The following is a 26,252-nucleotide window of genomic DNA, read 5'->3' as shown; positions in this document are numbered from 1 at the left end:
TACTCAAAGGAAAAATCAGTATATCCAAGGGATACCTGCACTGGCCTGTTTATTGCAGCACTGTTCACAATAACAAAGATACAGAATTGACCTAAATGCCCATCAATAATGAAAGGGTAAAGAAAATATGGTACATATACACAATGGAATACTATTCAGCCATGAAAATGAATGAAATCATGCCATTTGCAGCAGCATGGGGATGGAATTGGAGGTCATTATGCTAAGGGAAATAAGCCAGGCACAGCAAGACAAATATCTTATGTTCTCAATCATATGTGGAAGCTAAAATATTTCATTCCATGGAGGTAGATGGTAGAAAGACGACACAGACTCAGAAGTGGGGGGAAAGGGAGGGCAGATGAAAGGAAGTGGGTTAAAGAATACAAACATACAGTAAGGTAGAAGAAATAACATCAATGACTGTAGTTAATAAAAATGTACTCGCGTAATGGACACCCTAAATCCTCAGATTTCATCAGTATAGATTCATTACATACATGTAACAAAATTTTACATGTACCCCATAAATTTATACAAACACCACCAAGAAGAACCCTGCATTTCTTGGAGCCAGTGAACTGCCAATGTGTCTGTGTAGCAATGTTAACTATTTAGAGAAGCAAGGCTCCCAGGAAAATAGGTCCTTGAAGTAAGTGTGCATAGTCTATAGTCTGATTCCATCTATATAAGTGACAGTAAAAGTGAGAATTTTTTGACGCTCCAGGAATTCATTCATTACAAATTTAAATAGGCACATAAGCGAGTAGGTACAAGTGACTTCCAACCCCCTCACCCAAAGGAGCAAAGATATTCTGAGTATTAGAGCTGGAAGAAAACTTGGACAATTTCTTAATAGAACCCTTTTCAAATTCTTACACCAAAATCCAATATTCAAAAGAAAGTCTTGGTAGAGGCAGAGGTGGAACACACAGGGCCCCTGCTATTGTGGCCTTTCCCTCCACTTCAACCACCCCCCTAGCCTGAGGCATTCTTGTGAAACCTCATGGCTTTGAGGAACCCACTAACAATTGCATTGTACCCCATCTTCTCACCTGTCTGAGCAGAAGTGCCTAGCACTTCTACTTCCAAGGTATTTTTTGAGGTGTCATCGGCTTTAGCTTAGCCCTAAGAATTAAAAGAATCTCGAGTGTAGATGATTTCAAGCTCAACTTGTTCCCTTTATGAAAGTATAATACTGAATTTGAGACTTAACTTTCATGGATGGAAATAGACTGCAGGTCCACAATCCTATAATCCCAAAGCTTTGGAAACCAAAATTTTCTTAACTCATTTGGTGCTTTCAATTCTCCTAGAGCTCTGCACAGCAGCAGTCCCAGCTGAGCACCAGAGGTGGATAGGTAGAACCTTTTAAAAACTTGAACAGAAAACTTAACAGTGTTCCAGTCAGGTGGCTAAGGGCTGGGCATTCGATTTAGTGTCTGAGCTCTCCCTCTCTGTGGGAAGCAGAGAATTAAACAGAACTAGGGATCACTTTCTGCCCAGTAGCAGTCCCTCAAAACAAAGTACTTAGGAAACTAGGAAATGAAGAGGCATAGCCATAAAGCTTAAGGTCTTTATTTGCCTGTCTTTAAAGAGTCCTTTATAAAGCCAGCTTGTCTTCCCACCCCCACCCCAATGTCATTCTTTTAAACAAGCAGGGACATTTTAGTAGCACACTGTACTCCTAATGCCTATTGCTACTCCTTATTGGAGAGAGAGAGAGAGATAGAGAGAGAGAGAGAGTGTGTGTGTGTGTGTGTGTGTGTGTGTGTGGTTGAGAGGGAGGGTAAAACACAGCTTTATGATGATCAGGCAGAAGCTTAAGTGGAAATATCTCAGATAAGAAAAGCTAGAAATTAAACTCCTTTTTGGCTTCGGATATTTTCTTAGTAGAAAATGCTGATGCCTGTCCTGAGTCTCCTCAATATAGACTCTTGGAGCAGAGCTGCTAGGATTTTAATAGAATTTATTACTGTTGATAGCTTGTATATTACAACTAAATTCAGAGACCCTCTTTAAGGCAATAGTAGAGTAAATATCAGCCTTGGGATACTGTATGCCCATATTTAATCCCAGGCCACTCTGAGTGCCTATGAAATCTGTAGCTTCAAACTCATTCTTAAGGAGGTTGTCTTCCAGGTACCTTAACCCTGGGGTGGGAAACTATCAATTGACACTGACCTTTAAGTTCCTATTCAAATCTGATCACAAGGTTCCCATTTTGACTATGTAGATATCAATGTCAATGTTGTTGTCTCATTTTGACTTAATAACCTTTGGTAACTAAAACCTTAAAAAAAAATCAAAGGCTTTCAGCCTTTACTATATCCTAACTCCAACCTGACTATTCTTTCCAAGTATATTTATACCTATGTTCTCAGGCTACAAATCATTCTTTTTCTGTTACTCAAGGTAGAGTCTTACCACTTTCACAGTCCCCAAAGGTAGTAAGGTTATATAGAACTACAAGACATGTACCCTTAGCATTGAGAATATTGCAAACATATTAAGAATCCAGTGGCAATGAGGGGAGAGGGGAGAGGCACCAGGTACCTCATATTTGGTTTAGCAGTATAAAACCACACAGGTGATGCTTCCTGACAACAATCTCTACCCTCCTCTAGTTCCCCTTCTAAATCCCTAGTATATTACAACCAATAAAACATGTGAGGAATGAAAAAATATTATGAAACGAAGGTAGGAAACCATTCTGCTTTGTAACTGGGTCCTAGCTTAATTAGACTCATGGGAGCAGAGTGACAGATGCAGTTTTAAAAGCAACGTATTTAATATCCAAGGAAGTAACCACACCCATATGGTCATCTTGATTTGGGCCAAATTTTCATCTCCCTGGGAAGAGCCACAAAGCACAAAATGCTCCCAGACAGCAGGGAGTAGCTGACACTAGGGAGACCAACTAGGGTATTGTGCACATAACACAAGAGTTCCAGTCTGCGCTTGTCTCTGTAATATCAGTTCTTATGCCAGCATGCCACAGCTGCAAATGCTGAAAGGTGGCAGGAAATCGGAAGGCCTTCTGCTTGGACACCCTCCCTAAGTAATCTGCGTGAACTATATGATTCCACTGTTTTTCTCAAATATTTGCAGTACATTTGCTTTAAGCGGCCACATCTGTGGCTTTTATCGTGAAGCAATCACATCCGCCAGAAGGACAGAACTGCTAATGATAGGAAGCACCTGAACATTGGCTGGCCTGTGCCGGGCAAAACACCAACTATCCCACTTAGAAGTCTTAGTTCACACCATTGTGTGAATTAAATATCCATACATTAAGCATAGAAAAACAGATTCAGAGAAATAGAATCTACATCTTCAGCTCCACCTCACTTTCCTTTCCTCTTTTCTTTAAGTGACAAATGATCTTCCTTTCCCTCTTAACTATACTTTCTTGTTGCTTTTATCTTGGAGCTGTTTTTTAAACCTGTGTTTTTCCAATTAGACCTCAGTTTCTAAGAGGAGGAATCTTGTATTAAATCTCTATTTCTACCCTATTCTTGCTGCTCTTTCTAAATCCTCTTCACTGTGCTTGTAATAGAAACATCATTAATGGATAATATATGGATGTGGACAAGAAAGAAATGCCATTAAAGGATTAGGACTTGGCTGATTATAGCCACACACGTAGTTTCAACAAATGAGAGAAATGAGTCCACAGGCAGAGATGATGCCCCTTGTGGTCTCTGGGCAATCTGGATTCCTTCTATTTTGGTCTGGCTCCATTTGCCCAAGATCACTATTCCAGCCACCATGCCCAATTTTCAAGTACTAGAAATGAACAGATGGAAAGAAAATGGATCCTCTATCCTCTTAAGGACATTTCCCAAAATTGTATATACCATTTTAGTTTACATTCCATTAGTCAGAGTGTAGTCCCTTGGCTGCACCTCATTGAGAAAGGGGCTTGAAAATCTAGTATTTAGTCTTAGCATGTACCCAGCTAAGAACACAATTACTGTCAGTCAGTGGCTGAAGATCCATCCTGCTCTGGCCCTTAGGATGTTATAGCCTGCCAAGTCTGCAGTATCCTTCTGAGAAGGTCCCCATCCATGGGTATTAGGTATCTTGAATCTATAACTAATCCTTGCTTTACTGAATGTTCCCTTCTTATGCTAGGGAGAAAAGCCAAATGTGAACCCTCTCAATTCCAGTGCACAAATGGTCGCTGTATTACGCTGTTGTGGAAATGTGATGGGGATGAAGACTGTGTTGACGGCAGTGATGAGAAGAACTGTGGTAAGTAAAGAGTTTGATGACTTATGCATTTTGTTAAAATATGATGTTATCTTAATCTGCAATGTATTGAGATTCTGAAAATAAAATCCACTTCTAACAATTGCTTTGAAAGAATCTATACTTCTCTGTGTAAAGGAATAAAATTGAATGTTTGACATGGGGTTATCAACTTGAGAATGGAATGATAAGGTGATGTTCCATTTAAATGACAGGACCTAGTTTATCTTAGATCAGACAAACATGTGGAATAGGAATCTGGGAGAAGGGAGAAGAGGACCAGAAATAGAGACAAATAGAAGATTGCTTAGAAGGGACTTTTTTCCCCTTTTAATTTTCAGATGGCTCTGATCCTAGAAAAGAAGGCAAGCCATGGACATGAGAAAATCCCATAAAGTTTCAGGGGGTTAATTAACCCCTGACATAGAAACTACAAGCCAGCACAGATCAAAGATCAGATAAGGATTCTTTTTTAATTCTCTGCCTACAATAGTTGCTAATTCTAAAGCATTAGCAGGGCGGAAGACATTCTCTCCCCAAGAGAATGGGGATACAGTGTCACATCCATCAATCAGCATCTATTAAAAGATCATTGTGAGAAATGCCTATGTATGCAATCTATACAACCTCATGTCAAGCCAAAATAGCTGAGAACTGCATGGCAAGATTATATTTAGATACCATGAATACATGCTGAAGTTTGCTCTGGGATCCCTTTGTTCAATGTTGTAAACATTCTGAAACAATATTCTATGTGAATATTGGTGCTAACATTGTCATTTATCTTTTAAAAGATGTTATATAAAGATGTTCACTATACAAGGTAGAAATACAGAAGAAAAGTAGAGACTAAATGTAGGTTTCATCAACTGCCATCTTGTTATGCCTTTACCTACTTCTTCATGCATCATTACTAAAATGCTATACAGTATGCATCATGGCAGACCTTGTTCTACACCTCATCTCTCTGAGCAGTATCATAGGTGTTTTCATGCCAATGTGTAAAGCAGATCAGTAGCTCCTTTAGAAGCATAAGGAAGTCCATTCTACCGTCTCAGGGAAGAAACTCACATCCAGTCTCAGGACCAAGAATAGTTCTCCTGTGCAACACTTTCCCATCATTTGCATTTTAACACTAAGATTTTAATCTATTCCACAAGACATTGAGTCTCATGCTATTTCTGGGTTACCTAGGTAATTTAGTTCTATTACAAAATATCTCCCTAGAGAGTCCTCACTCTTGTCAACTATTTTCCTGTTGTAAGTTGCAATTTTTTTCCTCTATTCTAAACTATATATTTGGCAAAACTCATTGCTTGTTCTTAAAAAGTAATTATTCTCTTTATGTTGCACAAGTCTTCTTTTATCATCTGACTCAGTAGGAACTAACCTGGGTCAACTTGGGATTTTTCTAAAATAGTCTTGTATAAGTACTCTCTACTAGCCACGTGGTAGGAGAGTTTGGCAAAGAAAAAGAGGTAGATGTATATCTAATCAAGATCATTTGAAACAGGAAAAATTATATCCTTAGCCAAAATTTGTCTCTACTTCCCATGTGTGACAGTAGAGAAAGAAAGTGGAAATATTACAGTCAGGGGAGGTCTGAGTGCTTACTTTGTTTCTCTATGGAAGAGGAAAGCTATAGAATTACTTAAAACTTCCAAAGCTGCCTCCTATTTTTAGTCTAGTCTCTTAATATGGAACTTGGTTACAATATTTAGCATAGTTCTTTATTTCCAGTATGTCAATGGGCATAGTCAACTTAACCTTAGATTCTATTAGCCATGTGCTTCTGTTGGTCCCATTAACTCATTCTTTTATAATGTTAGGCTGAGCTAATTAATCAGAAACCTAAGTACTCTAAATATGTAACTGCTAATTCTCTTCCTCTGTGGCACATCTAAATTCCTATTTGTCTCTCAAGGCCCAGTTCACATATCCTTTCTTTACCCTCCCAGTCTACGATCCAAATGAAGAGAGATAACCCTATGGCAATGTGTCTGTCTCTGTTTATCTTTTGCTCAAACACTGTGGTATACAGCCAATCTTTCACATCCTCCTTACGTTTTCTAAGACTTAAAATCATGGGGGGCCAGGTGTGGTGGCTCATGCCTATAATCCCAGCACTTGGGGTGGCCGAGGCAGGCAGATCACGAGGTCAGGAGATCGAGACCATCCTGGCTAACACAGTGAAACCCTGTCTCTACTAAAAATACAAAAAAATTTAGCTGGGCATGGTGGCAGGTGCCTGTAGTCCCAGCTACTCGGGAGGCTGAGGCAGGAGAATGGCGTGAACCCGGGAGGCGGAGCTTGCAGTGAGCCAAGATCGCGCCACTGCACTCCAGCCTGGGTGACAGAGCAAGACTCCATCTCAAAAAAAAATAAAAATAAATAAATAAAAAATCAGTCAATCAATCAATCATGGAGTCTCTTTACAGCCATTCCGCTACTCCCTCTTTTGTAACTTCCAAAGAATATCACAAGTTGAATTATAGCAACTAACCCTGCAGACCCTCTGACTTCTTCCTCCATGCTCAGGAGAACATAGACCTTGAATAGCACTTAATTCATTAACACTAGTGTTTGAGTTTTTCAGTGATTTTAGAAACAGGCATGAATCTAAAGCTAGCATGGCCAGTCTTGTCTCCTTGGCTATGTAATTCAAGGAGATAATCCTTTATAGATCATCATAATTTGTCAACCCATCTTGAGTTCTAGAAATTAACTGTAATCACTATCTCTCTCCTTTACAATATCTTACTCTGAACCAGAGTGGTCCAAGGGCAAAGCTCTGAGAGTTCTACCTGCTTTACACCAGTGATTTGGGAAACAGTCCCTTTCGAATGTTCATCAAACTGAATTTTTCACTTATTTACCTTCACAGAATATATGTTATAGAGGAATGTTTTAAAATAGAAATTTGAGTAGAAGGTATAAGCATATAGGCAAGAAAGAATATAATCTAAGAAAGACAAGCTTAGGGTATTCTGTGTGGCTACTTTATATCAAGATTCATCCTGCTCTGTGATTCCTTCATGGATAGGATAATCCTATCCGATTTGCTTAGGACAGCCCTGGTTTATGCTTATCTTCCAGATATAATTAACAGTGTCCCCTTTCTGCTGAGACTGTCCCAATTTGGACAAAAAATTGCATGGTAACCCTAAGTATAGGGGAAAGACCTGCCCCAGGAAGAATTAGCAACAGAATCAATTCCTCTCCTTAGGCTATTTTAACATTAGCAGTCAGTTATGGATATTAGCACTGACAGCTTCAATGACTTTTAGCTGGTTGATGTTAGCCTACCCCTTGGCTAGAAAGGCTAAAATCTTCTCTCCCTTGAATTCTAAATACAACATCTCTTGTTACACTGATTGAGTTTTCTCCCCTTTCTACCTGATGAGTTCCTTTGCCCCTGTAGACCAGTATGGGTGACAATATTCAGTACTGGGGTTTGGCCTTCATGCTCCACACTAAACACATGTGTTGTTAAGGGATGCCCCTTGAACTGTATATTAGTCAGCTCAGACTGCTCTCACAAAAATACCATAAATGGGTGGCTGAAACAACAGAAATTTATTTCTCATAGTTGTGGAGGCTGAGAAGAGATCTGCCAGCAGATCTGATATCGGGTGAGGGCTGTCTTTCTGGTTTGCAGATGACCATCTTCTCACTGTGTCCTTACATAGTAGATAACAAAGAGAGAGAAAGCAAGTGCTCTGGTTTCTTTTTATGAGGGTGCTAATCCCATTCATGGGGGCTCCACCCTCATGACTTAATTACCTCCCAGAGGCCCTACCTCCTAATAACATCATATTAGGGGTTAGGATTTTAACACATGAATTTTGGGTGGAGACAAACATTCAGTCCCCAGCAAGCAGTTCTACTATGATCCAGTCAGAAGATGGAATGTTTAGCTGTTAAATGAAGTACTTGAATGACTTGGAAGAAATGCATGTAGAAAATGAAAGTGTTACTTAATCTCAACATTATAAAACAGGCAGGAAGTTAAATGTAAGGTATCTCTGGGTTGTAAGATAATGGGCAATCTCTGTCTGACCTTGACTTCAGTTTCCTCCAAGTCTCTCAAGTAAGCATCTTCCTCCTCTGAAAAAAAATAATAATTTTTCTGAAGTTTCCCCTGGATATTGGCAGTTGAGTGCCCATTGACTCAGCTTTTTTTAGAGCAAAACATGCCAAAATGCAGTATGAGCCCTCATGTGAAGCTAGGGCTGTGGGTAAATGACTTCAACTTTAACCCTTCAAATAAACGTTTGTAGTAAAGAAGACGTGTGCTGAATCTGACTTCGTGTGCAACAATGGCCAGTGTGTTCCCAGCCGATGGAAGTGTGATGGAGATCCTGACTGTGAAGATGGTTCAGATGAAAGCACAGAACAGTGCCGTGAGTGTAACTTGCTTTGGCCTTGAACTTTCCCAAGTTGTTTGGTGTCTAACATTTCTAAGTATTGCTTAATCTACTACTTGGTATTCATTTCTCTTTGCCTGCCTTAAAGTTTAGGTCAATTGACTCCAAGGGCAGTCAAATCATTACCAGTTTATCAGCCTCCTTTAAAGAATGTTCTCCCTGGTCCAACAAGACTGACATTCTCTTGGGTAGCTTCACTACTGAATACTTAAAACTGAAGTCAGCAGATTCAATCAAGAACTCCTTGACTAGGTGCATAGATTTCAAATGTTTGATTATAATGACTGAGCAGATGGTACTCTGGTCCTGGAAGCTAAGTCAAGAAGTGAGGGTTCCCTATGGGCCAAGCAAAAGCTTTTAGAAGCACAGCTTATCATACTATTAAAAAGCTATTACTGAAGAGGTAAGGTAGCTAGTAATTGGGTGATATAGTGACTTCTGACACACATGTAACCTAAAGTTACTAAAATGGAGATCTTACAGCTTGTTCTTAAATAAGAGAAACTTCATAGGTATGCAAGTATATACCTGTGTCCTTAGGAAAAAGTCTATGAGACCATAAAGAATGATGGTTTGGGATCATATAAATTGAGATCGCATGAATGTCAAGGCAAAGAAAGTCTTAGAGTTTGAGTCAGTAGAGGCCTGCACTGGTAGAAGCACTAAAAAAGGACTAACATGAACACAATTTAGGTCTAAAATGTGATTATGAAAGAAAATCAAATAGAAAGGAAGATAAGGGTGTCACTTTCAATTTTCTAGATAAGAAGTGAGGTGAGTAATATTGGTCAAGGCAAGTGAGTTCAAGGCCTGTGAGCTAAAGACAGGTTGTATAAAGATTCAGCCTCAAGTTTTAGTGGAGAATGACCTGGTCAAGTCAAGCATTAGGGCATGCTTCTACTTTGCAAGATGCCAATCTAAAGGAGGTTGTGAAGGAGGCCCATAAAGGAATCTAGGCAATAGAAGATTTTGTAGGTGTTTGACCATCTGACTTTTCATGTATTTGAGATTAGATGACAATATCTGGGTGTGCTCACTTGATATCCAACAGATAAATAGTGGTCTAGAGCAGGCCAGCCAATAAACTTCACCACGCCAAGTAAAACAAAAGCCAGAACTGAGCACGCCGTGGGACCTCGAAGGAGTGACGTGGTCAAGGCTGTCAGGTACACTGCCAGGTGGCATAGGTTGGCACAGCTTCTAAGGAATGGAGCTGATGAAAGAGCTCCCCAGGCTTCAGCCAGTTAGTAGAATTTCACCAGTGTGCCAGGCTACTGAGTCACAGGTATTAGCGCTTCCAGGCAGCACAGGAGCAGCAGCTTTGCATTGATCAGTTTTGAGGCTCTTTTGAGACTGTATATCATCAACAGATATGAGAACATGCCGCATAAATGAGATCAGCTGTGGCGCCCATTCTACTCAGTGTATCCCAGTGTCCTGGAGATGTGATGGTGAAAATGATTGTGACAGTGGAGAAGATGAAGAAAACTGTGGTAAGAAGATCAGTGTTGAGTGACGTAATCCAAAGACCCTTTTCTTAAAGGAAGGGTGGGCAGGGGGAGACTAACCTAAGCCTGAAGACACACTGACATTGACTCACTTTTCAGTGACTTCACTATCTGCTCAATTACTTGTCCTTCATAACTGCCCTAAAACCCTAAAAGACATTCATGTGGCAATTGACCATTGCTTGGTGTTTCTTTTAGGCAAATAGAAATAAGAAGGTAAGTCATTCAAGGCACTTATATATAGAAGTAGCTCAGGGAAGCAGCAAGTGTGTGGGCTTTTGTTTTGTCAGTAATTCATGTGTCTTTTGCACTTTGACACAATAAAATTAGAAGGTGAGTAGGGTTGGCAAACACATTCATAGGTCTAAATTTGATTGGGTTATTGGAATAAATTATTTGAGTATTATACAAGCATTTCTTTGCCCATGAACTAGATTCTGGCATAACTTTCCCAGAAAAAAAAAAAGACACAGAAGCATGAATTAACATCTTGCCTCAGATACCCAAAGAAAAGTCTACCCAACTGGTGATACCTTTGTCTCCTGTTGCAGTTCCTGTCTCTGAAAGCTAACTCTGCTTCCTATTCTTTCATGTTTCTGGTCTTGGAAAATCTTTAATAAAATGCTGCATGTTGAAGGTGAGGGCCTGGGAAAATCACTAGGCTGAGCAAACAGTGCTTTGCATGTTCTTTCAAGCTACTGCCCTTTTTATAGGGCCTCTAAAACCTACAGCTCCCAAGTCTGACAAGCATGGGCCTCCTGATATGGTAGTAGTCAATGGAGCTCAGGGCACTTACAGTTGAAACACCAGTCTTGTGTGTAGAAGTCGCCTCCTGAAGTCAATACCACTGCACCTAGTCCAATGAGTTTTAGTGTTCAATCCTAGAATTGAGTTTTCTGTATTGGTAAGCCCTGGTGCTGCCAAGTGTTTCCCTTATAAATCTAGACTTTGCTTCCCAAGAGAGTCGTGGTCTCTATTCTAATTGCCACCAAATTGTGACCGTGAAACGTTTGGCAGGAATTTAAGTCAAAGTACCAATTGGCTAGTAGGACTAGCTTATCATTGTCAGCATACCTGATTGTTAAATGGTGATTATAGCCCTGGCAGTGACTTTTTCAAAATAGAAAGTGTTTAAGACTTGTTATTCTTGATCCTTATTTAAAGGACCAAAAAGAGGAACCATGTATGGTGGTATGTGGTTCACCTCTTTTGGTGACAAAGTCTTAATGCTTGTTGTATTACGTTGCATGATATTCTCAACTAGTGATAAGATCTGACAAGCAGTATGTTGATTCAAGGACAACTCAATCTCTGCCTTCCAAATTGAAATCCGTTGTTACAGTTTGTTATTTATCACGGCCACTTTTAGAGTCAATTGTGGTTCTCATCTCAAATTAATTTCCAGTCTTCAACTATTTTCTTGGTTCTTTATTTCTGTTCTTCTTATTTATTGCGTGCCTTCATTTTTTGTACAATGAGACTGTACAAAAGTTCTTGATTTAACTCCATTGTAGCCTTTAAGTTGGGCTAGTAAGTTAGGATTAATGAATAAAGATCAATGTATTAGATTTTGGGACAAGAATCTTGAAAGGACCAATATTGATGCACTTTCAATGGGGCATCCTCTCTCTTAATAGGCAATATAACATGTAGTCCCAGTGAGTTCACCTGCTCCAGTGGCCGCTGCATCTCCAGGAACTTTGTATGCAATGGCCAGGATGACTGCAGCGATGGCAGCGATGAGCTGGACTGTGCCCCGCCAACCTGTGGCGCCCATGAGTTCCAGTGCAGCACCTCCTCCTGCATCCCCATCAGCTGGGTGTGCGACGATGATGCAGACTGCTCCGACCAATCTGATGAGTCCCTGGAGCAGTGTGGCCGTCAGCCAGTTATACACACCAAGTGTCCAGCCAGTGAAATCCAGTGCGGCTCTGGCGAGTGCATCCATAAGAAGTGGCGCTGTGATGGGGACCCTGACTGCAAGGACGGCAGTGATGAGGTCAACTGTCGTAAGTAGCTTTCTAGCATGGCATGTTCAGTTCTCTTCCCTGTTATCAACTGGGACAATTTGCTGGCTTCATTCCATGGTGTTTCCTCCCTTTGTAGCCTCTCGAACTTGCCGACCTGACCAATTTGAATGTGAGGATGGCAGCTGCATCCATGGCAGCAGGCAGTGTAATGGTATCCGAGACTGTGTCGATGGTTCCGATGAAGTCAACTGCAAAAATGGTAAGGGTTTCTTCTTGTTGGTTAAGCAATGGATTGCTCTGACCAGACCCACTCATGGAATCTCTCTTCTTTGTTTCTCTTTGTAGTCAATCAGTGCTTGGGCCCTGGAAAATTCAAGTGCAGAAGTGGAGAATGCATAGATATCAGCAAAGTATGTAACCAGGAGCAAGACTGCAGGGACTGGAGTGATGAGCCCCTGAAAGAGTGTCGTAAGTGTACTTGTTGTTCAAGTACAGGCCCTGGAAGTTTGATACAATCCAGCGTAGCTAACACTGTGTGGACCCCCCGTGATGGCTAGTTAAAACTTTTGGATGTACTGAAGTTCAATTGTAGACTTCAGAGTGAAACTTCATGACTTAAAAGCACAGGTAGGACAAACTAGTTTATAGTTTTTGTTTTCATTTTTTTGTTTGTTTTGTTTTTTTTTTTTTTGAGATGGAGTTCCACTCTTGTTGCCCAGGCTGGAGTGCAATGATGCAATCTCGGCTCACTGCAACCTCTGCCTCCTGGGTTCAAGCAGTTCTCCTGCCTCAGCCTCCTGAGTAGCTGGGACTATAGGCACCCACCACCACGCCCGGCTAATTTTTTTTTTTTTTTTTTTTTTGTATTTTTAGTAGAGACAGGGTTTCACCATGTTGGCCAGGCTGGTCTCGAACTCATGACCTCGTGATCCACCCACCTCGGCCTTCCAAAGTGCTGGGATTACAGGCATGAGCCACCACGCCCGGCCCAAACTAGTTTATAGTTTAACCTCCTTAAAGATAACTGATCATCAATAGAGAAACTTGACTAAATGCTTGACCAATTGGTAACTTGCCAAGGAGATAGATAATCCACCCTGAAATATATACCTATAAAATAAATGATTAGGTCTTAGACAAATCATGGGTTTGACCAGGCCAACTAGATAAGTTATCACAAATAGCCTGGGTTTTAAATGTGAAAGAAGATATTAATTGAAAATAAGTTGTCAAGTGACTGCTACATTTTTATTCCAGATATAAACGAATGCTTGGTAAATAATGGTGGATGTTCCCATATCTGCAAAGACCTAGTTATAGGCTATGAGTGTGACTGTGCAGCTGGGTTTGAACTGATCGATAGGAAAACCTGTGGAGGTGAGTCTAAGAAGAAAACCCGGACCCTGCGAGTGATGGGAAAGGGTAGTATGTACCTAGTAAGGTATAGGAGCAGGAAGACTAATTCTGATTCCCCTCCTAGATATTGATGAATGCCAAAATCCAGGAATCTGCAGTCAAATTTGTATCAACTTAAAAGGCGGTTACAAGTGTGAATGTAGTCGTGGCTATCAAATGGATCTTGCTACTGGCGTGTGCAAGGCAGTAGGTAAATGAACTTGGACTGGTGTGGCTATTGTACCTTTATGAGTAAGTGCCTCTAAAAGGTACAGCGAGTGACTACAATAGTCAAACTAAACATGAAATTGTACTTGAGAACAATGCTGCTAACCTCATAATACAGCAGTATAGGTTAAATAGCAGATCTCTCCCCTAGATGTCTACCTTGATCATTCCTTTTGCATATGATACCATGAATATCTACCAGGTTTGCATGCTCTCTGTTTCCAAAACTTGAGTGCAACTCACATAAGTGACTTATTCATCACCCACCCTGTTGTTGAAGGCTGTAACCCCAGGACTGCCTTCCTAAACCGTAGGAAGCACTTGCAGGTCCCAGGGGCAGGAACTCCAGAACAGATACTATTGAGGTATTCCACAATACCTTTATTTTCTAAGTTCTCCTCTGCTGGGAGGAGGTGGTTTAGAAAGACCTTGCCTTCTTAAATCAAAACTAAGTAACCCTGACTTCCATCTTGCAGGCAAAGAGCCAAGTCTGATCTTCACTAATCGAAGAGACATCAGGAAGATCGGCCTAGAGAGGAAGGAATATATCCAACTAGTTGAACAGCTAAGAAACACTGTGGCTCTCGATGCTGACATTGCTGCTCAGAAACTATTCTGGGCTGATCTAAGCCAAAAGGCTATCTTCAGGTAACTTTCAGTTCCTTTTGTGGTGTCTTGACATAAGTCATTGTCACTTGGGAAGTAATCTATGGGATAGTTCGGAGGAGTTTCTTTTGTGTCTAGCCCCATGTAGCATCTAATTACCTGGGGACATTAAGTCTAATGCTAATTCTTTATTAAATTGTTATCACTTCCTAATTAGAAACTAACAATTGTCTATGAAGTAAAAGATGACATCTTTCATATTTTTTATATTTTCTCCCTTTTCTCTACAGTTAATTGAGAACTGTTCATTGTTGCTACAAATAGAAATGGTAGTACAGCCTTTTCTTAATGGGAACTATAGAAACTCACATGATGGATACTGAAACAAATAGCTTCACTTAGAAATTTGTTGTTCTTGTATATAGAATACATACCAGCAACTAGATAATCTACAGCATTATTAATTTAGGATCAGTAAGCAGCATGGTTAAATAATTTGAGTGGTGAGCTGTGGTGTTAACTAGATTTCTTTCTGAACAAAGTCATTGACCATTTTGTAAGCAAAAAGTCCATTCTCCAAGCTCTAATTGTGTCAAACTCTTAAATTTCTTGTGACCTATTCTGTTTCAGTGCCTCAGTTGATGACAAGGTTGGTAGACATGTTAAAATGATCGACAATGTCTATAATCCTGCAGCCATTGCTGTTGATTGGGTGTACAAGACCATCTACTGGACTGATGCGGCTTCTAAGACTATTTCAGTAGCTACCCTAGATGGAACCAAAAGGAAGTTCCTGTTTAACTCTGACTTGCGAGAGCCTGCCTCCATAGCTGTGGACCCACTGTCTGGGTTTGTAGTCTGTTTTCCATCACATAGCCTTTTGGAATGGTATCTGTGTAGGTCAGGAGCTTTCTCATACCTGAATTAGTACTAAAATCTCAAGGTTTATGAGCCCTCTACAACAAAGAATTAGAATTCTAATTCAAGATATCAGTTTTGCCCCAGTTGAGTGACCCTGGGATGCCCTTATCTATATGACAGGTCCTTCTGTCTGACTCTGGTATGACTGACTGCTGGTTGACATTAATGAATTAACATTCCTGATTTGATGTATGTACCAAAAGCTGTATCTGAACCCTTTTGTCCACCCAGTTTCTACGCAAGTGATTTTTTAATTTTTGACTGAATGCTTTGCTGGGCTAGCTCTGGATGATCAAACCTAAATGACAGCCTGAATTGTGAGGATTTGGGTAACCACATTGCATCTAAGTGTGCAAGTTGTCTGAAAGTCCAGCAGAAATAAACAGACCTTTCTAGAAACATTTCACTAAGGGGGTTCCGTAAATTGCCACTAAGTAACATAGAAGAGCAGCTTAGGAAGTTGACTAAGGCTGTAGTCATCACAACTGGCCCCCATGCAGCCTCATTAGAACTCAATCAATCAGCCAACCCCTGCTATGAAATTTGAAGGATGTTCGTCTTTCATTCCTCTGAAAGAAGTGACCTTTTAAAAAGGAAACATAACCTTGTGACTTTGGGCTGAAATTTAAATGTCAGACAAACATAGATTATTATAGTTAATAATGAGCTTGTAGATTCTTAATATTCAATTTTATTTACCTAGAACATAATTTAGACCCTTAAGTGTTACTATTTGTCACTAGAGAATGCCTTGAGTTTTCTGCTCAAATTTTAAGTTTTGTTTCAAGCTACAACTTTATTCCTTCTAAACCACTGAGGCTTATTTCTCATTTAATTTTTCACAGCTTTGTTTACTGGTCAGACTGGGGTGAACCAGCTAAAATAGAAAAAGCAGGAATGAATGGATTCGATAGACGTCCACTGGTGACAGTGGATATCCAGTGGCCTAATGGAATTACACTTGGTATGTATGTTCTTCCTTCTCGACCACCCACTCGACTATCTTCTTAGTGTTTCCATGTATCTCCATGGTGAATTCTGGACTAGCAGATGACTCTACTGCTTCTGCCTAAATTCTAGCAGGAATTTTCAATGGGAGTAACTGAACAACACTAGTAAAATGGTGGATTAACAAATTACACGTTCCATAATTACTGGCCTGTTGTCCATCTGGGCCTAATATGTGACACAAATTCAGTGAACGCTGGGTCTTGGGTGCACTCATACTAAATATTCTGGGCATGAGTGCCTTTGCATTTCCTGAATTGCAGGCTTTTAACAGTTTTCTTCTGGCTTTTTGGAGGAGAACAACAAAATGGTAGCCTCTTTTAATATTTTCTGTAATGTGAGTAATATTTCTTAAGTCATTTACTTTGAGAATCTCAGGTACCCTGTTAGTCCCCCAAAGTGAATGTGGATACAGACTCTGCATGCTGCTTCGCAAGGTTCGTGTGACCCCTGTTAAGAAACCCTGCTGGGGAAAGAACCATGAAAGTAGAATATTCATTCGTTAGATATTTTAAATGGAAGCCAGAGTAGTAGTGGCTTGTCATGTAATGACAATTCTTTTCCTACCTAGACCTTATAAAAAGTCGCCTCTATTGGCTTGATTCTAAGTTGCACATGTTATCCAGCGTGGACTTGAATGGCCAAGATCGTAGGATAGTACTAAAGTCTCTGGAGTTCCTAGCTCATCCTCTTGCACTAACAATATTTGAGGTAAGATGTGTCTCACATCGAAGTGTGTACTTTGAGGTACTATATCACTTTGAGAAGAAATAACAGACATAGCGGGAGGAGGGAAGAGCAGCTGAACGTGGCTTGAGAAACTGCTTTCACTTAAAACCTGATACAAATTAGACACTAATTCCCAGAAGCACTTCAGACCTAAACTTGATTCTTTTACAGTTTTATATCTAGTGTCCCAGCTCAGCATTCAATAAACTTAGTCCATTAAATGAGAAGTAAACGATGATGACCTTAGAAATCGACTTGTGTTAATCCTGGATGTACATGCTAATTGTGGGGTTCTGTTTTAGGATCGTGTCTACTGGATAGATGGAGAAAATGAAGCAGTCTATGGTGCCAATAAATTCACTGGATCAGAGCTAGCCACTCTAGTCAACAACCTTAATGATGCCCAAGACATCATTGTCTATCATGAACTTGTACAGCCATCAGGTACCGTGGAGAAGCACAGTCCTTCATAACTACTTTAAGGGAAGCAGCATGATACAGAACCTGCTGGATGTCAGTAGCTCTTGGCAACTCAGCTTTCTTTAAAAGGGAACTTTTGCCCTCCCGTACCCTACCTTAAACATTTCACACGTTATTTTTTTTAATTTCTGCTGCCTTAGAGAAATGGCTTCTGAACTTCAGCTCCTAGCTTTCCTCCCAAGGCTCAGTGTCAGAGCTTTTATTTCTGTTTCATCCATGTTCCCTTGGCCTTCAGCCCCTCTTGCCAAGAGTAGTGCAGTAACCTCCAAAGTAGCTTTGGTGCTACAAGCTTTCTCTACTGTTAGTTTGCTAGGATTTTTGCAATGAAGTGCCACAAACTGCCTTAAACAACAGAAATTTATTATCTCAAAATTCTGGAGGCCAGAAGTCTGAAATCAAGGTGCCAGGAGGGTTGGTGCCTCTTGAGGGCTGTGAGGGAAGGGTCTGTTCCAGGCCTCTTTTCATGGTCTGTTGACGGTGCTCTTCCCCTGTGTCTCTTCACATCATCTTCCCTCTGTATATGATTGTGTCCAGCTTTCTTTTTTTGGAGACTGAGTCTTGCTCTGTCACCCAGGCTGGAGTGCAGTGGCACAATCTCTGCTCACTGCAACCTCCGCCTCCTGTGTTCAAGCAATTTGTGTTCAAGCAATTCTCATGCCTCAGCCTCCTGAGTAGCTGGGACTACAGGAGTGAGCCACCACGCCCAGCTAAACTTTGTATTTTTAGTAGAGATGGGGTTTCACCATGTTGGCCAGACTGGTCTTGAACTCCTGACCCAAAGTAATCTGCCTGCCTCGGCCTCCCAAAGTGCTAGAATTACAGGCGTGAGCTGTAATACCAGTCATATTGGATTAGAGCCCACCTTAATGACCTCATTTTAACTTGATTACCTCTGTAAATACCCTATCTTCAATATCTCCAAATAAGATCACATTCTGACATACTAGGACTTCAATATATTAATTTTAGGGAGAAACACAATTCAACTCATAACACCTACTTTCCCCCTGTGACACATCTGATGTAGGATTGTGTAGATTCTCAAACACATCGGGTTATATTATCTCCTGCTGAAAACACTTGACTGGTTCTATCTAAATAAAACCTTCACACCTTCCTAAGGCTGAGTTTCCTTCCACTTTGTTGGAGCAAGTCAAGCGAAAACCAGGAGAACATGCCTAGTCTCCTTTCTCTGAGCCTTCATGCTAAACCTTGGGCAAATAGTGAGAGCCAGTCCTGGTCCCTCACCTCCCTTCCCCACCTCCTCTTTTGGCATCTATCTCTTAAAGGCATAACTTTTCCAGTCTATCTCCAAGAGGTCCCTTATCTGGTGTCCTTAGAGCATGCTGCCTGTACCTTTATACTTATTCTTCCTTGATATTGCTCTCACTTGAAGGATTGGCAGAGTAGCCAAGTTTAAGCTCCTGGGGGCAAGGACTCAGGTCTTCAACACGTAGAACAAGGCTTTATATGTACTAGGCATCAGAATACTCATTTTAATGGTATTTTTTTCCTGACTAGGTAAAAATTGGTGTGAAGAAGACATGGAGAATGGAGGATGTGAATACCTTTGCCTGCCAGCACCACAGATTAATGATCACTCTCCAAAATATACCTGTTCCTGTCCCAATGGGTACAATGTAGAGGAAAATGGCCGAGACTGCCAAAGTAAGGCATTTTGTGTTTCAACCACAAGTAGAACCTACAACAAGCAATATAATAAGACAAAAGCTTGGATTTTTAAGAATTCTGTTTTAGCTAATTCTTTGAATAGATCTGAGAAGATATCTGCTACTGTTGTATGCCGGGTTATCATGTCATTTCTTTAGAACTGACTTTAACCCATTTCAACATTAAATGAGTTTATAGGAGACTAAAGTGTCAACATACCTTATACTAATTTGTACCAATTAGTCCCTTAACAGCTCTGAGCTAGCCAACTTGCAGGTAATTAAATGAGACCTTAACATTTTTCCTCAAAAGAAGGAGGACAGAAATTATGCTTAAGGAAGGCCATGGTTGCAGAAACCTCATTGCCTTAGTGGGTGACGCTACCCTAAAATAACACTTAAGCCAAATTTGCATTTAGTCTTCTGTTCTTAGCTTTTGATTAAGTGGCAAATTAAACTCATTTGTGTTATCAAGGAGCTCGTTTGGTGAGGCTGGTGAGGTTTTTATTAGCGTAATTCATGGTCGGGCAGGGATTAGCTCAGTTTACCAAGAAATTAGTTGCAAGACAGTCTGGTATGCCTGGTATACCAGAGCATCTTGAGAACATTTCTTGTAGTTTCCGGGAACATGGGATATTGTTTAGAGGGATAAAATATGGTTGTCCATCATTTTGAATTGTCAAATGCCAAACACCGACTGTTCTTCACAAAGTTTCATGTATCTCTTTTTTGCATGAAGATTGCTATTTCGACACATCAGCTGTACAACTTAGTTCAGCAGTGGTTTGTCTATTTTACCTGGTTTTAAAATAACCTTTTACATGGCTTGTCTGGACAAAACAGCTAGCCATTCTGGAACCTTGGCATTAACCAGGTTCTTGGTTTTTATAATTCAGGTACTGCAACTACTGTGACTTACAGTGAGACAAAAGATACGAACACAACAGAAATTTCACCAACTAGTGGACTAGTTCCTGGAGGTATTGAGCTCAGTACTGCAAACTGTTAATCTCAACTAACAGCCACACTCTTTGTATCTATAGCTTAAATAATTAATGCAGCCTTTAACTACTACTTCTGCCCCAGTTGGTAACCTATATTTAAACACCAAAGACTTAAAACTTGCATATCTTTTCCTGACTGATCTTTAAGATTTCTAGTAGAGAACTGTCAGTGAAATGGCTACTACAGCATGTGACTCAAATACTTCTAGGCCAGAGTTGTTCCTGGTGTTCAATTGTAGTAGATACTGAACATTAATATTGGATGGAAAGGTTTTGGCTCCTTACCTGATGGGAAATTTCTAAGTCTGAATACAGATCCTTTTAAACTGATTCCTTTTATTCCTCTGTAGGGATCAATGTGACCACAGCAGTATCAGAGGTCAGTGTTCCCCCAAAAGGGACTTCTGCCGCTTGGGCCATTCTTCCTCTCTGTAAGTAGATTTCATACAAGTCTGGGTTCAAGAACTTCTTAGATACCAGATGAAGATTTTTTGTTCATCTGGAGCTACCCCTTTCATGGCCCTTTATGCTGTCTAGCATTTATGACACTGAATTACATTCACTTTCTCCCCCACATAATACACTAAATTAAGGCCCATATCTTTCTCTTCAGTTGTGCCTTTGGCACAGTAACTGGCATGATAAATATTCAACAGTTAATGCTTTCTACTTCCACACTGTTAGCCTGGCTTATCCCCTTTTATAATAAGTCTCTTTAACTAGTGTACTGTTCTGTTCCCCCTTTGAAATGTGTGTAATGCTTCATACAGAGGAGATGCACAAATGCTTAAATGCTAAGAGTTACAGGACTTGTTGAGGGTAAATTAAAAGCAGTTAAGAATTTTCAAACCTATGGAAAAGGACCTCTAAAACTATTACGAGACACGCAAATTATAAGGATTTTGCTATAAAAGCCTTTGTCCTAAATTAATAGATTCCAAGCTTAGCTAACACACCAGGACCACCTGAATAGCTCTCCACAACCTACAGCAATTTTAATTTGGTGAGCCTAAGGTGGGACCGAGGACCCTGCCCTTGCCTGGATGGATGTGGCTAGTCCAGCTCCAGTGCACAAAACTACCTCTGGGCTGAACTTGTTTCAAGCTCCTGGCCTATGTGTATTCCAACTTCTAGTTATCCTAGCTCCATAAAACGTGGCATTTTTACTGATGTCAATTATTATGGATTCCTGAACGTTATTATCTTTCTTATATGTTCCAGTACTAGACTTAGCTCACTTAGCTACCCTCTGATTTTTTTTCAGTGCTCTTAGTGATGGCAGCAGTAGGTGGCTACTTGATGTGGCGGAATTGGCAACACAAGAACATGAAAAGCATGAACTTTGACAATCCTGTGTACTTGAAAACCACTGAAGAGGACCTCTCCATAGACATTGGTAGACACAGTGCTTCTGTTGGACACACATACCCAGCAGTAAGTCAGCTTTTATACACCATGGCTTGAAGTGAGACTTTTCAGAAAGGAGACCTGGGTGAGAGAGAGATAGCCATTAGGATGATGGAGTTACCAAACACTTCATCTGCTACCTGGCTATTAGACAGTGTAGCCTGTTAGAACATAAATCAGCCAGTTGATCAGCATCTAACCCTCACCAACTGGCAAGTGGGTCAACTTAAGGTTAGCATGAACCAAGTAGCTCATTAATGAACTATTAAATCCATTGCCTACTGGATATTTGAAAGTAAATTAGCATATCATATATAGGGGAGTTGGCTTAAAGTCAGTCAGTGTATTGAGTAAGATTCACTTAGCCAAAATTATGATATGCTTTGCTTTAAAAAGTATCCCACCACACTTAGTATAGCTAGCTTTTCTTCCAGCAATAGTGACTCACTTGTTCTTCAGATGAAACCCAAGTGGAGTATTTGGCCTTCACGTAGGAAACAGGCTGAACAAAACAAGTATTGATCACTCCCCTCTCAAATTCCGGCGAAACATGGAACAGTGGTCAATTCTTGACACACACATGGATTTTCACATTTTTCCCCAAGACTTATGATCATTAAGTAGAAAAGACAGAATCAGTCACACTATCTTATCTCACTACCAAGCAGGTATAGTTGAATTCAAGTTAAATGCATGAATGATACAACTCGGTACTCTTTTGTGTCTGACTTTTCTTCTGAGCACTCTGAGTGTTTGAATGACCAACTGAAAAGCAAGGTCCATTTTAAAGACTAGACTTGCCATCAGTGAGTGATCACCAAGCTCATTCCATACTTCTTCTTTTCCACAGATATCAGTTGTAAGCACAGATGATGATCTAGCTTGACTTCTGTGACAAGTCTTGACCTTTGAGTCTAAACAAATAATACCCCCGTCGGAATGGTAACCGAGCCAGCAGCTGAAGTCTCTTTCTTCCTCTGGGCTGGAAGAACATCAAGATACCTTTGCGTGGATCAAGCCTGTGTACTTGACCGTTTTTATATTACTTTTGTAAATATTCTTGTCCACATTCTACTTCAGCTTTGGATGTGGTTACCGAGTATCTGTAACCCTTGAATTTCTAGACAGTATTGCCACCTCTGGCCAAATATGCACTTTCCCTAGAAAGCCATATTCCAGCAATGAAACTTGTGCTATAGTGTATACCACCTGTACATACATTGTATAGGCCATCTGTAAATATCCCAGAGAACAATCACTATTCTTAAGCACTTTGAAAATATTTCTATGTAAATTATTGTAAACTTTTTCAATGGTTGGGACAATGGCAATAGGATAAAACGGGTTACTAAGATGAAATTGCCAAAAAAATTTATAAACTAATTTTGTACGTATGAATGAAATCTTTGACCTCAATGGAGGTTTGCAAAGACTGAGTGTTCAAACTACTGTACATTTTTTTTCAAGTGCTAAAAAATTAAACCAAGCAGCTTAACCATGGTTTGTGCCTGTTCCTCTAGGATGAACTCCTATCCTGAGTAGTATCAAGTGTTCTAACTAAATGTGTGAGCTATAGTTCTTGATGTTGTATAACTAAGCCTGTAATTGGGCTGGTTTCTCTTACACCCAAGTACAGTTAAAAAATGAAGTACTGTTTAACATTTGCTCCCGAAATATTTCTTACTGTGTAAAAGAAGCTAGCTTAGTCTGTACCTAGACTTCCTCTTGGCTAGAGGAGTTTCTTTTCCATTAACTTGGTTCCTGATCGAGAAACACGTGCTAAGATTTCTATGAATTCTGCTTCTTTATAGTTAAGTCTCTGTTTTCAATGTTCTGTCATTTATATAGGTCAAGGACAAGTGCCTTCTAAGGCATGGATAAGGGCTTTCTTCTTATAAAAGTCTAGACTGTCTTACTGTGAAGATGGCCAGGGAGGATAGCAAGCAATGGCATTCTTGAACAATCTAAAGCAGAGTTCTCAGTGTGGTCCTGAGAACAGAAGCATCTGCATCACCTGGGAATGTGTTAGAAATGCAAGTTCCCAGCCCCATCCCAGACCTACTGAATCAGAAACTCTGGGGGCAAGGGCCGAAACCTGCTTTCATAAGCCCTTCAGGCAATACTGATGTAAACTAAAGCTTATAAACCACTGTTTTAATGACTTCATGAAGAATATAATTGTAATATCACTTAAATTTTTATCCTGGCTGGGATGGGGCAGATTCTTAACTATGGACAATTTCTGGAACTCATAGTATGAAGAGCAGATGAAGAGTTTGAGACAAAGAAAAAATTGCACAGGGAGTTTAGTGAATTTTCCATCAGGTTGGCCATTACTTTCTTTCTCTAAAGTCTCAGGATGTCTGGAAGCAAGGAAAGACAAGACTTGAAGCACCGGGTGGATGCTGTGTGTCACAAGTGAGGTGGAGAGTTGGCTGCAGAAGGTACAGCAATTCCTCTGGAATTAAACGACCGACCAACACAGTAGCAAGAGGATGAAGAGAAGATGTTTTGAGTTGCTACATGAATCAGTGGATGACTCATATTTCACTTGCATATGAAATATAAGGCAGTTAACATCTTGTTTGTGGCTTAAGCAAGGAAATTAATATTACTAGATGAAGGGGAAGTTGGTTCTCTTGTCTTAAGGGATGCCCCCTTGTGATTTTGGTCAACTGAATGAAAAAGAAAAGATAGCCTTGGACCTTTTTTTCATGGGAGGTTTGGAGGTCAAGCATGTAGAAGGAAAAGGCTGTAGTCATGAACATAGAACTGTCTGCTCTCCACCTTTTCCTTACTCTACATTTAGTCATCACACTGAACAGGATGTGGCCTGCTGACAGTGAGTAGCTGAAGTGCCTATTTGGTAAGTAGGTTAGCATTCATCATGAACTCTGAAAGCCATTTCAGAGTTTGGCTGCTGCTCTGACCCTGCTATGGTACAAAAAACATGGATTTTTTTTTTTAACTGGAGTAATACCAAATTTCCTTTAGAAGCTTGAAGTTTGATACTATTGCTTTCCCCATTATAAGGATTATACAGTATTAATTAATTATAAGGCCCAAAGTTTGTTTTGGCAAATAAAGTATTATTCTCTATCATCATCTTTTGAATTCTTTTCCCTAGTATGTTCTTTCATGTTCTGGGTAAAATTTCCAACCCTCAAAGAGTCTAAAACGTCTCATTTTTTTACCACGTCCTCCCCAGTAAGAAGCCAAGGTACAACTCATTGTACCTAAGAGGTACAAACTCATTTGTAGAAACAAAGTAACTAGATATTCCTATTGAAATAAGAGTAGATATATTGGTGGGCCAGGCATGGTGGCTCACGCCTATAATCCCAGCACTTTGGAAGGCCAAGGCAGGAGGATCACTTGAGGCCAGAAGTTCAAGACCAGCCTGAGCAACATGTTGAGACCCTGTCTCTACAAAAAAATTTATAGAAATAAAAGAAAAAATAGTTATATGACTAAACTACTAGTTAATACAGCTTGCAATAATAGTGCATGAATGATAAGAGGCCTCGGCTTTATCACCCAAACAAGAACTTGAATTCTATGTAAAATGTGTTAGGATAAGTTTGCTGTGTCTCTGGAGTGTAATGTAGAAGATAATTAAGAGGTAAAATATGAAGCTTATCATACACTAAAGGAGAATGTTTGGAGTTAGATGAGCCTGTCACACAAAGTGAAAGTGGACCCTCCAGAAATTTTAGGAATTGCCACAAAGATTGATGATAGATGAATAAACAGATTTGTGGCCTCTGGTAAAGAAATCCAGCCAAGTTCCTCTGTCCAAATTTTTAAGTGCCCTTTGCAAGCTATCTATTTGGCAAAAAATAGTCCCAGTTGTTCAACTAGCTCCCTTAAAACATTCTAGTAGGTGTTTTAAAGCCTAGGTATCTCTGCCTTTTTAGTTCTTGATGAATACAAGGCAAAAAAAAAAAAAAAAATTGAGGCTTGCACTTTGGCATTTGCTTCTGTTCCTTGTATCTGTGGAAGTCAAATAGCCCTTCTCAAAAATGAGAAGCCAAGCTTTAAATAGCAAACTATAGGGTATTAAAAGACTAACTCTTCAGTTAAGAACACTGTAGAAATGGGAGACCAACTTAAAGTCTACCTTTTAACAATCTTTACCCCAAACCTAAAGATTCTAGGGGTCACTTATCTCTATTATGTAATCTAACTGGAATAATTTCCTAGAATTCTTACTAGTGAAATCTTACCCAAGTAAAACAATTTATTATTTTGAATCCAAATGAAAGCTATACTTTTTGCTTTCAATGGTGGCAAAAACTTGCAAAAAGCAGATATACTTTTGCTAATTTAAGTTCAAGTACAATGAGTACAACCTGCTAATCTTGATCCCCAAATCTGAGCCCTTCAGTTTCATAATTGTTTTATCCTGAATGTAGTTGTGACACAGACATTTCTCAAAAGAGTCTGATACATCAAACTCCTAACAAGTAGGAGTAGCAACTAGCAAAAGAGTAGAAAGAAGCTTCCCTTATTGTGGGTGATGAGGCGGTGCCTAAAAACCACATATATATATATATATATATATATATATACATATATATATTCCCCTATGTATTACATATTCTGCAAGCCCTGTTAGTGGGGAGATGGTGGTGGCAATAGCAGC

The 26,252-nt window shown here is 40.0% G+C and overlaps 1 protein-coding gene and 1 long non-coding RNA gene across 5 annotated transcripts in view; one reads left to right on the top strand and one right to left on the bottom strand.

The window, feature by feature from the left end:
* VLDLR (very low density lipoprotein receptor) overlaps positions 1 to 23,107 on the top strand; it is a 32,281-nt gene extending 9,174 nt beyond the window's left edge. Inside the window, exons 2-19 of one of the 4 annotated variants that reach the window (XM_054500149.2) lie at positions 4,138 to 4,257; positions 8,535 to 8,657; positions 10,052 to 10,174; positions 11,827 to 12,198; positions 12,296 to 12,418; positions 12,505 to 12,627; positions 13,417 to 13,536; positions 13,640 to 13,765; positions 14,259 to 14,430; positions 15,019 to 15,237; positions 16,155 to 16,273; positions 16,889 to 17,028; positions 17,349 to 17,490; positions 19,048 to 19,194; positions 20,093 to 20,176; positions 20,551 to 20,631; positions 21,465 to 21,634; positions 22,458 to 23,107. In XM_054500149.2, coding sequence (XP_054356124.1) covers positions 4,138 to 4,257; positions 8,535 to 8,657; positions 10,052 to 10,174; positions 11,827 to 12,198; positions 12,296 to 12,418; positions 12,505 to 12,627; positions 13,417 to 13,536; positions 13,640 to 13,765; positions 14,259 to 14,430; positions 15,019 to 15,237; positions 16,155 to 16,273; positions 16,889 to 17,028; positions 17,349 to 17,490; positions 19,048 to 19,194; positions 20,093 to 20,176; positions 20,551 to 20,631; positions 21,465 to 21,634; positions 22,458 to 22,493 — 2,540 coding nt within the window. In that variant the 3' untranslated portion in view covers positions 22,494 to 23,107. The remainder of the gene's footprint in view (positions 1 to 4,137; positions 4,258 to 8,534; positions 8,658 to 10,051; positions 10,175 to 11,826; positions 12,199 to 12,295; positions 12,419 to 12,504; positions 12,628 to 13,416; positions 13,537 to 13,639; positions 13,766 to 14,258; positions 14,431 to 15,018; positions 15,238 to 16,154; positions 16,274 to 16,888; positions 17,029 to 17,348; positions 17,491 to 19,047; positions 19,195 to 20,092; positions 20,177 to 20,550; positions 20,632 to 21,464; positions 21,635 to 22,457) is intronic. The other 3 variants (XM_054500150.2, XM_054500151.2, XM_054500152.2) reach the window with 3 other exon arrangements.
* LOC129043445 (uncharacterized) overlaps positions 21,580 to 26,252 on the bottom strand; it is an 80,728-nt gene continuing 76,055 nt past the window's right edge. The window contains exon 4 of the long non-coding RNA XR_008504470.1: positions 21,580 to 21,688. This is a non-coding gene — a long non-coding RNA (uncharacterized LOC129043445). The remainder of the gene's footprint in view (positions 21,689 to 26,252) is intronic.

Source organism: Pongo pygmaeus, chromosome 13 (assembly GCF_028885625.2).
Source record: "Pongo pygmaeus isolate AG05252 chromosome 13, NHGRI_mPonPyg2-v2.0_pri, whole genome shotgun sequence".
Taxonomy (NCBI): domain Eukaryota; kingdom Metazoa; phylum Chordata; class Mammalia; order Primates; family Hominidae; genus Pongo; species Pongo pygmaeus.
The sequence above is the reverse complement of the archived record's forward strand: the minus strand, read 5'-3'. Positions and strand labels throughout refer to the sequence as shown.